The 13500-nt window shown below is 35.0% G+C and overlaps 2 protein-coding genes across 3 annotated transcripts in view; one reads left to right on the forward strand and one right to left on the reverse strand.

The window, feature by feature from the left end:
* Nucleotides 1-8744, reverse strand: part of LOC134533793 (double-strand-break repair protein rad21 homolog) — a 74044-nt gene extending 65300 nt beyond the window's left edge. For both annotated transcript variants that reach the window (XM_063371453.1, XM_063371452.1), the window contains exon 1: nucleotides 8570-8744. The gene's annotated coding sequence lies outside the window, so the exon portion shown is untranslated. The remainder of the gene's footprint in view (nucleotides 1-8569) is intronic.
* A 329-nt stretch (nucleotides 8745-9073) lies between these two features.
* On the forward strand, nucleotides 9074-11986 carry LOC134533796 (homologous-pairing protein 2 homolog). Its single transcript, XM_063371462.1, has one exon. It carries the CDS (start codon nucleotides 9094-9096, stop codon nucleotides 9805-9807), a length of 714 nt encoding a protein of 237 aa, XP_063227532.1. The 5' UTR covers nucleotides 9074-9093; the 3' UTR covers nucleotides 9808-11986.
* Nucleotides 11987-13500: the final 1514 nt, after the last annotated feature.

Genomic DNA, 13500 nt, shown 5'->3' on the forward strand with positions numbered 1-13500 from the left:
CTAGAAGATTTAAAAATAGCATAACTCAGGATTCGCATAAGATGGAATAGTGTAAGTCAAGGTATTACAATATTTCATGAGTGCCATGTTCTTGGTGTGTGTTTATGTTATAATAGTAGTTGTGTCAAGAGTGGTGATTTATTAATTATAGAAATTATTTTATACATATTTTACAGTTTATTTTAGGCTACTACAATTTGAATTAATTAAAATTTGTACAATATTTAGTATTATTGCAGATTTGAGTTATTTGTAATTTTAAGAATATTTTTGATGCACATAGTGGGATGAAGGCAAAAATCATCATATTGAATTCATTGTTTGCGTATCATTTTATGTTATTAGCTAAGTGAAAGTATCAATTTGCTGGGAGCAGAAATTTATGGTCGTACATAGTGGATTCATCTGTTTTGAATCATATTATCTAATATGTAAGCATGGCTGGTATTTCTGTGAATGTCACACGATATAAAGCAGAATAAACTTTGTTATGGTCTGCAAATTCCTAATTATATTGGGTACCTTGTAGCATTGCAGGATACAAGCCTTTTCTACTAACAAAAGTGTTACTAAGAATGGTTTAGGTTGCCAATATATTTTATTCTGAATTTATAATTATTCAGGGTGTCCAGCAAACCAGGATAGAAAAATTCCCTGACTTTTCCAGGTTTTCCAGACAAAAATGAAAATTTTTCCAGAAAAATTCAGATTTTCAGATTAATATCTTTCAGAGATTTCTTAAATGAAAGTAACAAATCATTTGCAGTTGAGTGACACAGAAATGCAGAGTTGTAATATCGTGTAGCAACAGCTTCCTTTTCCTTGTCCCAGAATCTGACATAAATATCCATTTGTTGCATTTGAGCAACTTTGTTTAAACTTTCATCAAAAGCAACAAAAATATGATGACAGTCAACAACATTATTTAACATTTCCTTTTGAAAGTAAGGAGCAAGGCCCGACACAATTGTGTATGCTAATTTGGTTTTCTGTAATTGCATTCCTGCAGCTATTTCACTATCTGGAAACATTATTTTGAATAAAGATACACTATTGGCAGCAGACCTAAGAGAAGAAAGCTGCATAATGGCATTCAAACACCACAAAATTTCTGATTTTGTAACACTGTCTTTCCTGAAATATTGTTCAACACCTCGAGAACTCACAGACTGGGATCTGCTAGGCAAATCACTATTATGAGCTTTGAGATGATTTGACGTTACCTCACGAATGAAATTGTTCATTAGAGGCTTGTCCATCGAATTTGCTTGTGGTAACTTTAGACACAGCAGTAACTGATTTGAAAAAAATACCAACTGACTTGGAAGAATTCACTGCATTATTTGCACGTTTGTGTTTTTGGCCTTTCATGTGGCTTGAAAGAGCTTGTTTGTCCATATTACTGAGGGAAACAACAGTCTTGCATAATTTACAAAAAAAATTAAATTTATCGCCCGGCACTTCCGTGCACCAACTAAATGCTGGGTCAAGTAACCATGTAGGATTGAACAATGTTTTCTTGAATTTAGACATTATTCACCGAAATTGTAGTGGCCTAGTCGCAGCTCCAGTAAAATCTAGCAGAAAGACCGCGAAAGATTCGCAATAAACAAAGCGTAAGTTTGTATGCACATCGCTACAGTGTAAAGAAATATGCTACATTTTATAACTTCCTAAGATCACAGCACTAGAATTCATAAGTATTTTGGCTATGATTAGAGTACAAAAATTTCCAAAATAATATTTGTATCTTTCAAAGAAAATTATGTTTGGCAATCTGAGATAACTGACGAAACGTATAAACAAACGGAGGAAACTGCAGTAATGGTGCCAGTGGTCGGTTCGGCCAGCTTCGGTAACCTTCGATACACTCGAGAACCGCCAAAAGTATGGTATGTTGTAACCCAAAATATGGTACAGTAGCAATATATTAGGCAGACTAACTATGAACAGTAGCTTACAAGTTTACAAACTATGGTATTATCTACCCCCTTCATAACGTTGGGTGCGGTATTATAAAAATACAATATGCATGTCATACATACGGTAGGTATTTATAGACTTCATGAAGGCAGCACGCTTGTATGTCGCAAGTCCAGATACGTAAAGGAAAACATTAGTTTAAATATGATTTGATTTGTCAAATAGTAAAACTAAAGAGTGAATTCTGTAAAACATTGAGAAAAACCTTCATGATAAGTGAGTGGTTAGTGGTTTTGGTCATTTCCAGAACTTTCACAATTTTCCCTGACTTTTCCCTGACTTTTCCCTGACCCCCAAAATTCCCTGACTTTTTCAGGTTTCCCAGGTTTTCCAGGTCGCTGGACACCCTGTTATTTAATAATCATGTTTCTTCTGTCATCCTTTTAATTTTGTTTTGCTATTTAGATTTACTTAATATTATGTGTAATGAGTTTTTTCTATTATTTATTTAAATTTGAATATTGTATTGTAATTATATATTACGTTTTTATTAGAATGCAGATGTTACATAATGATTCTAGAACAAGGGACTGTGTCTGGTGTGGGATGTATTAGAGAGGCATAAGAGGCCTTTAAGTGCGAGTGAGAACGAAACGGTGATTCCCCGCCAACAGAGACAAAAGCTGGGATTCCCCACTGGTCATGGGAACCGAGTGATAACTACTCTCCCACGGTGTTGGAGAGAGAAGGAGAAAGTGAATTCCGCTGTTTCTATGTATGAAAATGGTTTTCAGTGTATATGTTCTGTGTTCTGATTGGCTTGTGATTTGTAGTGTGAATGAAGTGTGTGTGTGATTGGTCGGTAAGGTCATGTGACTGCGTGAAGGACACAGTGCCATGATCTCGCCAGTCGTCTGTCGATCGCTGCACGAGGAGGGCGCGTTCGGTGGGGTGCGGCCAGGTTTGAGGCCGCACCGATTTCATGTACTTACAGTAAGATGTTACTGAAAGACTTAAACTATGTTTGTTTTCGTTAATTCTCATCGCCCGAGCTGCGAGCAATTTTGACAGGCGGATATAAGTGTTTGAATGAGTGAGCAAAACATTGAAAGTGATTGGATGCGGTTGTTTCGTCTTTCGGACAATAAAACTTTCAAATGAAAAAGAAACAAAATCTTTTATTTCATTAAACGAATTGTAACAACCTCGTGGAATTCATGTTTTGTCAAAAGTTCTACATGATTGCGAACCCACTAATTTCTGCTCACAGCGAAGATGTATGCGCCTTCGACATATTTCTATTATTTCATCCTGTAGTCGCCACCCTACTCTTTACTTGATACTAGCTGCAACTTGATTCTGTGGTCTCCCGAGATCCTTAAGAATATAGCGTAGCCGAGACTGTTTTAAAAAAGACACTGATATTTACCTATGTTTTTAGTACTGAACAATATTCACTTGAATTGGAAAACCAATTAGGGTGAAAAACATTCTTGGCCCCGGGCGTAATGTGTAGGTAGGGGATCGTCCATTAATCACGTGAGGCTCGAAAGGGGGGAGGGGGGGGGGGTAGAGAGATATCACGTGTATTTATTTTTTCGCGCGATTTCTACTAAACCGAAAAGGGACGCGTGACCTTGACTCGCCGTAGCCAGGCAACAATATCCCCACCCGCCGCAACATAAACCACACGGCTCGGCTTGCCAGTCGCCAGTAAGACTGTGATTTTGGCGCCGAATACATGCGTATATCACATATAAGCCTTTCCTTTATTATTTTTATGCCAGTGAGAATAAACCTGCAACCTTAATGTGTGTCTGGACATATTTATCACTGTGCTTAATTTTCCAGAATTAAATGAGATTATACCTATATTTAAAGATAATATTTTGAAATTTTTAAAAATATTTTGTACCAAAAAATACACGTGATTAATTGGGTGGGAGGAGGGGGGGGGGGGGTAGTCTGAAACCTCACCACAAATCACTAGGGGGGAGGAGGGGTTAAAAATTTGATAAAAAAAAACATCACATGATTAATGGACAACCCCTAGCCTACTGACATTAAAAATCCATGTCATTTTGAAAACAGTCTTAAGTACGCCATATTCTTAAGGCCCTCTGGCGAACCACAAGATCAAGTTGCAGCAAAAAGTAAATAGTAAAGCGGCGTCAACAGGATCAAGGATATCTCTCATAGGAAACAGTCTCTACTAAACTATTAAAGCACACCATAAAATTAGATCACTATGTTAACATTACCTATAATAATTTTTACATCAACTGTAAACTTGTGCCGTTAATTTGTAAATTCGACACGATATATTTTAAATTTTTATTATGATTTTAAATTTTTGTGTGGAAATTTTATTTGCTCTACTATAGTGTAATTTTAATTTGTTAGTCTGGTGTACTCCTCTGAGTTAAACTTTGTCTCAGTGCCCTGAAGCCCCTTTCCCATCGGCGTATCGGATACTTTGCTGGCCTAATCCCTGACTGGCAGACCGCTTACCATTTCCCCCGCCTTCAGTCACGCCTCAAGCCTGTAATATTATTTCCCTTCGTGACCCTAACTGCATAGGCAAGCCTGTAGCTTGCAGGCGACCAGTTCGCAGAGACGAGCTGAGATTGGCTGTTTTCATCACGTATTAGTATTGTGTTCGCTCCCCTCTGCAGCCACGAAGGGACGCTTGTTCTCAGCGTCGTTGCATGTTACCCCCCCCCCCCCTTCTCAGTTCCAAGTAAGACCAATGACCGGTCGTAACCCCCTGGGCACCGGTGACCGTTCTCAAGGTCTACCCGCAAAAACGAAGGCGCCAGAACTGATCGCAGGAGCCACCTAGCGACCAAGTCGCGAACTTCTCCGCTTGCCTACCCTCTAGAGCACCAGAGAGCAGCACCGCTCTCCCTTGAGTTATATGGACGCCAGGCGCGAGTCGATTCTTTTCAACTCAGCCTCCTCCGACAGAGTTCTCTACGGTCGCCCAGTGTGGCCAACTTCAAGACTCCTGCTACATTTTTTTTCTCCGCCCGCATTCGGGCAAGTTCGGTATTTTTCGGTGGCCCAGACACCCCCCCTTCCACCTGTTAGAGCCGGTGGGCACTTTTAATTACGAGACGCCGTTTCCCGCGACACAGATCAACTCGCGTCGCATCCGCAGACAGACCTCCATTGAGTATCGGTGAATCGACAAGACTTCATCCGACCGCTATGTAGTCTCTTTATATAAGGGATGCTATCCCTCAAGTCAATTCTAGTAGATTAGTCTGTCTGCATAGTTTAGTTATTTGCCTTAGAAATTTTTCTCTTTTAAATTTTAATCATGAAGAAATCATCCGCGTCCTGCCGCGCAATTCGCGAGCTCCAGACCCTGGCTGACTCCACGATGACAGCGTGCTGGGCAACTCCCCTGTTTTGGTGAGTGATAATTCGCGAACCCTCCTTTTTTCCCTTAAATTTTTTTTGGGCATTTTCTGCCCCATAGACTGCCTGTATACAAGTTCTAATCAGTTTTGATTTGGACTGTTGCAGACAGGGTTCGATGACGGGGAGAGATTGATTGCTCTCATCTCGTGGCCACCCCCCCCCTTTCTGTTCCGTGGGTCACATTCGAAGAAACGCTTCTACTACCCGACGTGATCGTTTGACGACCCCGGGTGGTAATGTAAATTCAACATTTCCCCCTTACCTAGCTACGAACTATTTTAAGCGGATGACCAAACCACCAGCGACCAGTGTTTTTCTCAAGAAAATGTAGAGCGAATAGAACTAATTATCAATGTAATCATCGGATCCATACAACTTTGGGTGTGAAACTTATAATGCAAATGTTTATATGTCAAACTAAGAATGTAAAGTGTTTAAAGATTCGCGGGCCGGCCCCATTTTCGTTTTTCTTTTTGTTAATCTTTGAAAATTGTTAAAACCTTGTGTGTGTAAAATAATGGAAATAAGATAATTCTTCAGGGCAAATAAAACAGGGAAACTATAGATCAAGTTAATCGTGTAGTTTTTATTTATTGATTTTATCGATCCACACCAACTTCCTCCTTGCTTGTTACAGGAAGTTCCTAAATTTCGTTTGTTCCCCAACTCGTGCCGCCTCTAGTAAATCCATTTATTTATTTAACTTATTTTTTTTGTATCCAGCAAGTTTCCAAGGCTCCTTTTAATTAATTCAACATAATTCAATTTTGAGGCATGAGGGGTGTTACAAACTGATAAACGTGACTAATGGCTGTACCTAACCTAATCATTAAAACAGTCATTTTGGATAAACTACTTGGATAAACTATCATAATGCAGTTAGACACAGTAATTAGGAAGAAGTTAAGAATGTAAAGAAAAGCATTTTCAATTTTTAATTACCTTGCAAAGGTACAGATTTTATTTCATTTAAATTTTATTATGTATATAATTTCATTTGCCATGATATAATCACGTTAAATCATTATTTGGTTTTAACTGCTCTGAGAAGAACTATTTGATCTATGGTATTAATATGTAAAGGAGGTCATGTTGAATTTTGATTTGAGTTCTTATAAATTTGGTGTGTGTGTGCATGTATGTATGTATGTAATATATGTGTGTGTGTGTGTGTGTGTGTGTGTGTGTATATATATATATATATATATATATATATATATATATATATATAATTGTTTGAAACATTAGTATAAAATGAATAAAAAAAAATCTACTAGTTCTTCAAGCTGCAGTTAAATAAGTCTATGCTATACTACGTTTAAAACTATCAGAGACAATTTGACAACTACCAACTCTGTTAGTACAGAAAAGTATTTGTTTATACATATGTATATATAATTATTGCTTGTATTGGTTAGATTTAGAATTTTACTTACCAATTTGAACTGGTTTGATATTAATGACAATACTTAATTTTGGGTTCACCAATATAAATTTTTTTGTGAATATTTCAATTTATTTTATGACCTAACAACAAACCAGTCAGTGAGTGACATTGACATTAAATTAATACAAAAGTCTGATTGCTACTGAAGTAATTTTTAAATGAACTATTATATTTAAATGTTTTGAACTTTTATACTTAAATTTTATTATCTAGTTTTGAACATAAATAATACAGCAATTCAAATTGTGTGTATAGTTTAATTTACAGTGCAAATTGTTTTCATACATCATTGATCACAAGCATATGTGTCTGTGTCTATGTGCGTGTATGTGTGTGTGTATACACACACACACACACACACACATATATATATATATGGTGTTTGCGTAAATGCATTGTCATAATTTCAAAATATTTATGTCAATCAAATGAATAATCATTACATGAGAATATTCCTGTTCTACTACAGTAATATTATTGAGTTTTATCATACAAAGTTTATAAATTTTATAACGTCATATACTTTTTTTTATTGATACATTGATTATTACACTTGCAATTGGGCTTCCTATTCAATATTGTTATAATTATGTTCAGTGAGGTACAACCACAATACAATAATTTTAAACTTGCAATTTCAGTGTTACAAAACTTTGAAAGTGATACCACAGCCTTAGTTTTGATGCACCCCTGTGTTCAATATTTACCCATGATGCCTTTTGTTTTAATTTAGTACGCCAAAAGATCCTGGACGTAAAAATATTGAAATACAATATTAGACAGTAAAAAAATCTGTTTTTCAATTGATCTGATAATACAATCATAATTTTTGTTATTTCAGGCTTTTTCAATGTACTAAATTAAGACAGCAAGCATCATGTACCACAGAATCAATGTATTCAGGATCATGTCATTAGAATCAAGGGATAGACTTGGTTACACAATACAGAACTTTTATCGCATCATGTACCACAGGATCAATCGTACAGAATCATGCCATCAGGATCAAGGTATAAACTTGGATACGTGATATAGAACAATTATTACGTGTTGGTTTGGTTAGCTGGTTAGCTACATTAAAAATACCAAATAAATAAGGGCAAATGGTTATGTTAAGTAAGCTACATTTTAAAATGATAAATCCTACTCAACTGTTGAAATGATTATTGGTACAATATATTTAATGTAGCTAACAGAACATAACCAACCATATTTACTAGGTATTTTAAAGTATTTAAATTTACCTAACCTAGACTGACCAACCGTTCAAACTATTTAAAAGTATTTTTTAATGTAGCTAACCTAACGCAAACAACCTTTCTCACTATATAACAGATTTGAAATATGTAAACCTACCCTACCAACTAGTTAAAATGATTAACTATGTTGTAAACTGCTTAAAATATCACAACGATCTCTCAGAAGATAATTTTAAAATACGCCAAGATTTATTTTGATTTTTTTATCCTTCAGAAAAGTGGCTCTCAATCAGAATTACTTAAAATTATTCCTATCACGAGTCATTGACCAGCCAAACAAAACAGTTAACGTGACCCACCCATTCACATTAATTCGCTAAAATAGGCAGTGGCTGATTGTCCCTCTCTATTTAAAACACTTATTAAATGAAAACAAAATACTATATATTAACTTCAGAAAATACAATAAGCAAACCGCTGTTAAAATCTATTAGACCTATTTTGGCGCCTCAACTATCTGGCCCATAATAAACAATCTTCAAAAATCGTATAAGTTACATTCAAAGATACTCACCAGGGATTAATCGTCTCCTATATATCTCCTTAAAATGCACGGAACATTGTTCGCAACGAATTACTTAATTCTTACATCATAATTCTCGAAAATATCTCGTCTTGACCACATTACGCTGAGTTAACTGTATATAAACAAACCCAGCGACAACTCAAAATGGCGATGACACGTATAAGCGGCTAGCTTTGGTTTTGAAATAACTAACTTAATAAAAATATTTCTTTTAATTTCATGAAATCTGTTTATGAACGCGAAAAAACAAAATATTCATATTGTTACTTCTTATTTTCATTAAGTTCAGAAGAAACCTGACGTAAACTACTATGAAAAATATAATTTCTTGAATGTAAAATAATTATAAACTATATCGTGTTTTAAAAATTTTTCAAGTACTCTGTAAAAAAACTCTTACATATTTCTATTCAATACTACAAAGGTGATAATGAAATGTGTGCTTTGTTCTTTTTTTTTAATTTTGGCGGGTCATTCTAAGTTCCAATTTTTTCCTGTTTTGACACGTTTTTATGGCCTACGTTTGCTACAGATACTCTGCTTCAGTAGTTGGTGTTTTTAAACATATTTCGTCAAATGTATCTCTTGTAAACACGATAAAAATGGAAGCAGTAGAAACAGTTCGTAAGTATTTACGTGATCAAAATCGCCCGTATAATGCTATTGACATAGCTACAAACCTACATAAGGAATTTGGAAAGGCTGTTATTCAAAAAGCCTTGGATAAACTGGTCGACTTAGATGAAGTTATTGTGAAAGTGTATGGCAAACAAAAAATTTACGGCATAAAACAAAGTGGTGATTCCAGTCTTGAAAATTTAAATCAGAAATTGAAAGACCTTGATGCAGAGGAGCAGAAAATTTCAGCAGAGCTGCAACTTGTTGAAAAAGATCTGAGTAAGTGTCAAAAGAGTTTAAAAGAACTAAAATCAGAACCAGTCACTGAAGAAATTCGCACTGAAATTAAATTATTGGCCTCTAAAATTGAAGTGTTGAATGCAAAGTGGGAGAATATAATTGAAAATCCTGTTAAGATTTCGGCAAAAGAAAAAGATGACATTGTTAAGGAACATGATAAATATGTCAGAGAGTGGCGGAAAAGAAAATCAACATGTATGCTTATGATAGATACAATTTTGGAAAACTACCCAAAAACGAAGGCAGAGTTTCTTGAAGAAGTGGGTATTGAGACTGATGAAGCAGTGAAAGTTTGCATTCCAAATTAAAGTTTATAGTATTGTTATCTCTAATTGAACATAGTTCACTCTGCTTTTCTGAACAAGTTAATATTTTGTAAAGACACTTCAATTCTTGGCTTTAATACTGCTGATACATTATCAGCTGAACAAAAAATGTTGTTATGTGTATGTATAGTGTGGACTAGAAGTCTTATAAGCTGGGCTCTTTAGTTCTATGATCATGATTTTCTTGGAACGTACCTGCATAACCAAACCGTAGATGGAGCAACATATTCCCAATTTGGCATAGCCCAGTTACATAGTAACTGTTCTAAAAACATTTACTATTGTAATGATGCTGGTGTGTGTATTTGTCAACACAAAAAACTTAATAAAACTTTTTTTTTGTCAAAAAGTTTCAACGAGTTCCGCTAACAGAAATGTACATGGTGTGTCACGGGTAGCAACTCACTTCAGTTTTTATCATTTTTTAATATACCTAATTCTTCATTGTGATTCTTTGTGCTTCCTCTAGATCAACTTTATTTAACCCTCCAATCCCACGGTACATACAATTTATTTTGTTTCAACTTTAATTCAAATAAACACACACTAGCACTAAAATTCCAAAAGTACTTTATTCAAACACTAGAGATATTCCTGTGTTTACCCTGAAAACATAATTTCTGAATTCCTACTGGTTTCTGAGAAATCACCATTTATAACTTACATTATATTGCGTGTACACCGACGTGCCCGCTGCCACTTTTTGCTTTCCTGTGTGGGTCTATGGTTGTATGATTTGGAGAAATTGAGTTCAATCGTGAGGATGGTTGATTACGTTAGGTTAGCTACATTAAAAATACTTCAAAACATTGCGAACAGTTGGTTTGGTTAGTACCTATAGCTACATTAAAAATACTGTAAAATATTTTTAATGTTTGCTTAAAAATTAACCAATTTTATACGTAGCTATCCTGACCTAATCAACCATTCACATGAATTCACAATATTTTTTATGTTGTTGTACTAACCCAACCAAATGTCCACATTCTTTTGAAGTATTTTTAATTTAGCTAACCTAATGTAATTGACCATTTTCTCAATTTAACTAAAGTTCTACAAATCATACACACAGATCCACACGAGAAAGTAAAAATAGGGGCGGCTGCATCAATTTCTCAGAAACCAGTAGATATATAGAAACATGTTTTCAGGGTAAATATAGGAATGTCTCTAGTGTCCAAAATAAGTATTTTAGGGATTTTATTATTTTATGGAAAAGCCTACCTGTAAGAATATTACCCTGTGTTGACTTTTTCTTTACTTGCTTTCATTATTAATTTTTTTATGTCATTGCGGATTACACTCCATTCTTTACAACAAATAATTTTGTTGCTTTTCCTACACTTGCATTCTGCTCAATTTCCGCAACATACTAACGGTGAACATCTTTGGTACCTACTGGTAGAGTACACAAAGGGATAGTGCTACCCCCACCAATATGGTTCTCTTCCTCTACTTCCCCCAGCATCCTGCTTACACTTTACTCTCTTCACTGCCACACTAATGGATTACAATACTTCTGGCCCATGGAATTCTTTATATTTAAAGTAGATTGTGCCTTAATCATTTTGGTTTTAATAATTATTGCTCAGGGAATTGTATTGATAGTTTCTTTCTTCTAGTTTGTGTTTTTCTGTGATAGATGGCTTGCTATAAATTTACACTCACTGAGATTTTTCAATTGTTTGTCCACAGTGTTGGGTAAACTTGTTAAGTGAACTGTAAAGCTAAGATACACAAGGGCCATTCCACACCAAATCAACCAATGGTCAAAACATGATTTCTTCAGATAAAAAATAAAAAGTTAGAATTTTTTATCACCTTTAGGTTTTGAGTTATAAATTTTTGAAGAGTTAAAAAACTCTAGTTTATAGGAACATTTTGATATATTTAAAAGCATGTAACTAAAACTGTTTGTCCTAGAAAGCTCACATTTGTACCATTCTACTTAGAATGACAAGGGCTTTAATTTGACATATAACTTGAGTGTATCATATCACTTTATATTTCATGCCAAACCTCCCTTAGTAAGTTATACAAAGTTTTGTGATGGTATTCCAATGGTATCATATTGGAATGATTTTGTATGTAAATTAATGCATATGGAAATTCTGTTAATTTGTTACCTGTTAGCCTAAATAAAAATTCATCTTTTAAACAACACTTTATTTTATTGAAATTTCATTTAACCCATTTTATTCAAACAAAAAAAAATCAACTTCTTTACACTCAAGGAATGTTTTTTTTTTGTTTCCTCCTCCTTTTAGTACTTCAAATTAGTAAAGGTGAGTTATCTTCTTTACCAAAACTTATGCTTTTTATCCCATCTCATCTGCTGGAACTTGGTAGGTTCTACCTGTTGCTGTGGTTGGATGTAATTTCCACAAAATATAGTTTTACAGTGCTAAGGTATCTGATCTCCTAGGATATGTGAATGATGACAATGGTTCTTTTGGGTGAAGAAAGGAAACATAACTTTTTTTTTTCAAACTTCTTTTCCAACATCATCTTTTGAGTCAACATGCGTCAACCAGCACTCCTTATCGTAAGCGCATGCAACGAAACCCACAATTTCTTCAAATGGAATGTCTTCAACAGCAGAGCTGATCTGTAATCTATGTGTTTCTGAATCATCAGAAAATGAGTAAATTTTGGTTATGACCCTGTTTAGATGTTGAGGGATGAAGGCATGGAATTTCTGGGTCCGAGGGACTGCCACAGCTTTTTCAAACCTTGGTTTTAGAATATTTTCTTCATTTATATACTCTTCACTGGTTACATAAAAAAAAATGTAATGAATGGAAAAATGTTCACACTCTGCTGAAAAGGTGTTGGAATTTGTTTTTCTAATGGATTTTGGAGGCTGGCTTTAGCAGCAAGCCTCTTTACCTTACCCCCAACTCTATCACAAACTCCCTTCCCATGTGATGTAGCATAAAAGTGCCACTCAGCCTCAAGTCCATCAAAGTTATCTTTATGATAGCCAAGGGTCAGAAAATTCTTTACGATTTTTGTACTGTGTAGCTGAACCATCTGAAAAATAGTATAGCTTTTTCAAATTTTGGCAAATAATTTCTCAGAAATAGGATTAACTTTTTCTGGAAAGCGTGAACAATGACAGCATTGTGTTAGGCAGTCTATATAAAAACAAAACTCTGGTGAACTAGCTCTTGTTTTCCTGTTTCTTGAAATATACTACATAAGGGTGCACAGTAGCCATAGAATTGTTCCAATGAAACAATGAAACCCTTGAGCCTCATCTTGTAGAACAAACCAATCATTTTCGGCAAAATCCTATGTTACCACAGTTTCACAACAAAAAAAAAAAAATTCTCAGAGAAAACCTTGATTGTTGTTTAGCAACAAAGTCATGATTTTTAAGGTTACTCAATTGATTGCCAAATTCTTGAACAAACTCATCAAATGTTTTCTTAAATGTTTTGAAATTGCATCTGTCAACAGTAATCCATTGTTTGTAAGTGATGTTGCCAATCATTTCTTCCTCGTAAAACCCAGTTAAAGCTTCTTTAAATTCATCAATCACGAGACAGAAGTCACATTCATTTAGGAAGCATGCCTGCAATGGTGAATTGCACATAACTAGCCATGCATTCCTTGTAACTCAATAGAGGACTTTAAGAGCCAGGAACCTACCTTCCGAAAACATGAATTAAT

The sequence above is a fragment of the Bacillus rossius genome, chromosome 7 (assembly GCF_032445375.1).
Source record: "Bacillus rossius redtenbacheri isolate Brsri chromosome 7, Brsri_v3, whole genome shotgun sequence".
In the NCBI taxonomy this organism is placed as follows: Eukaryota; Metazoa; Arthropoda; class Insecta; order Phasmatodea; family Bacillidae; genus Bacillus; species Bacillus rossius.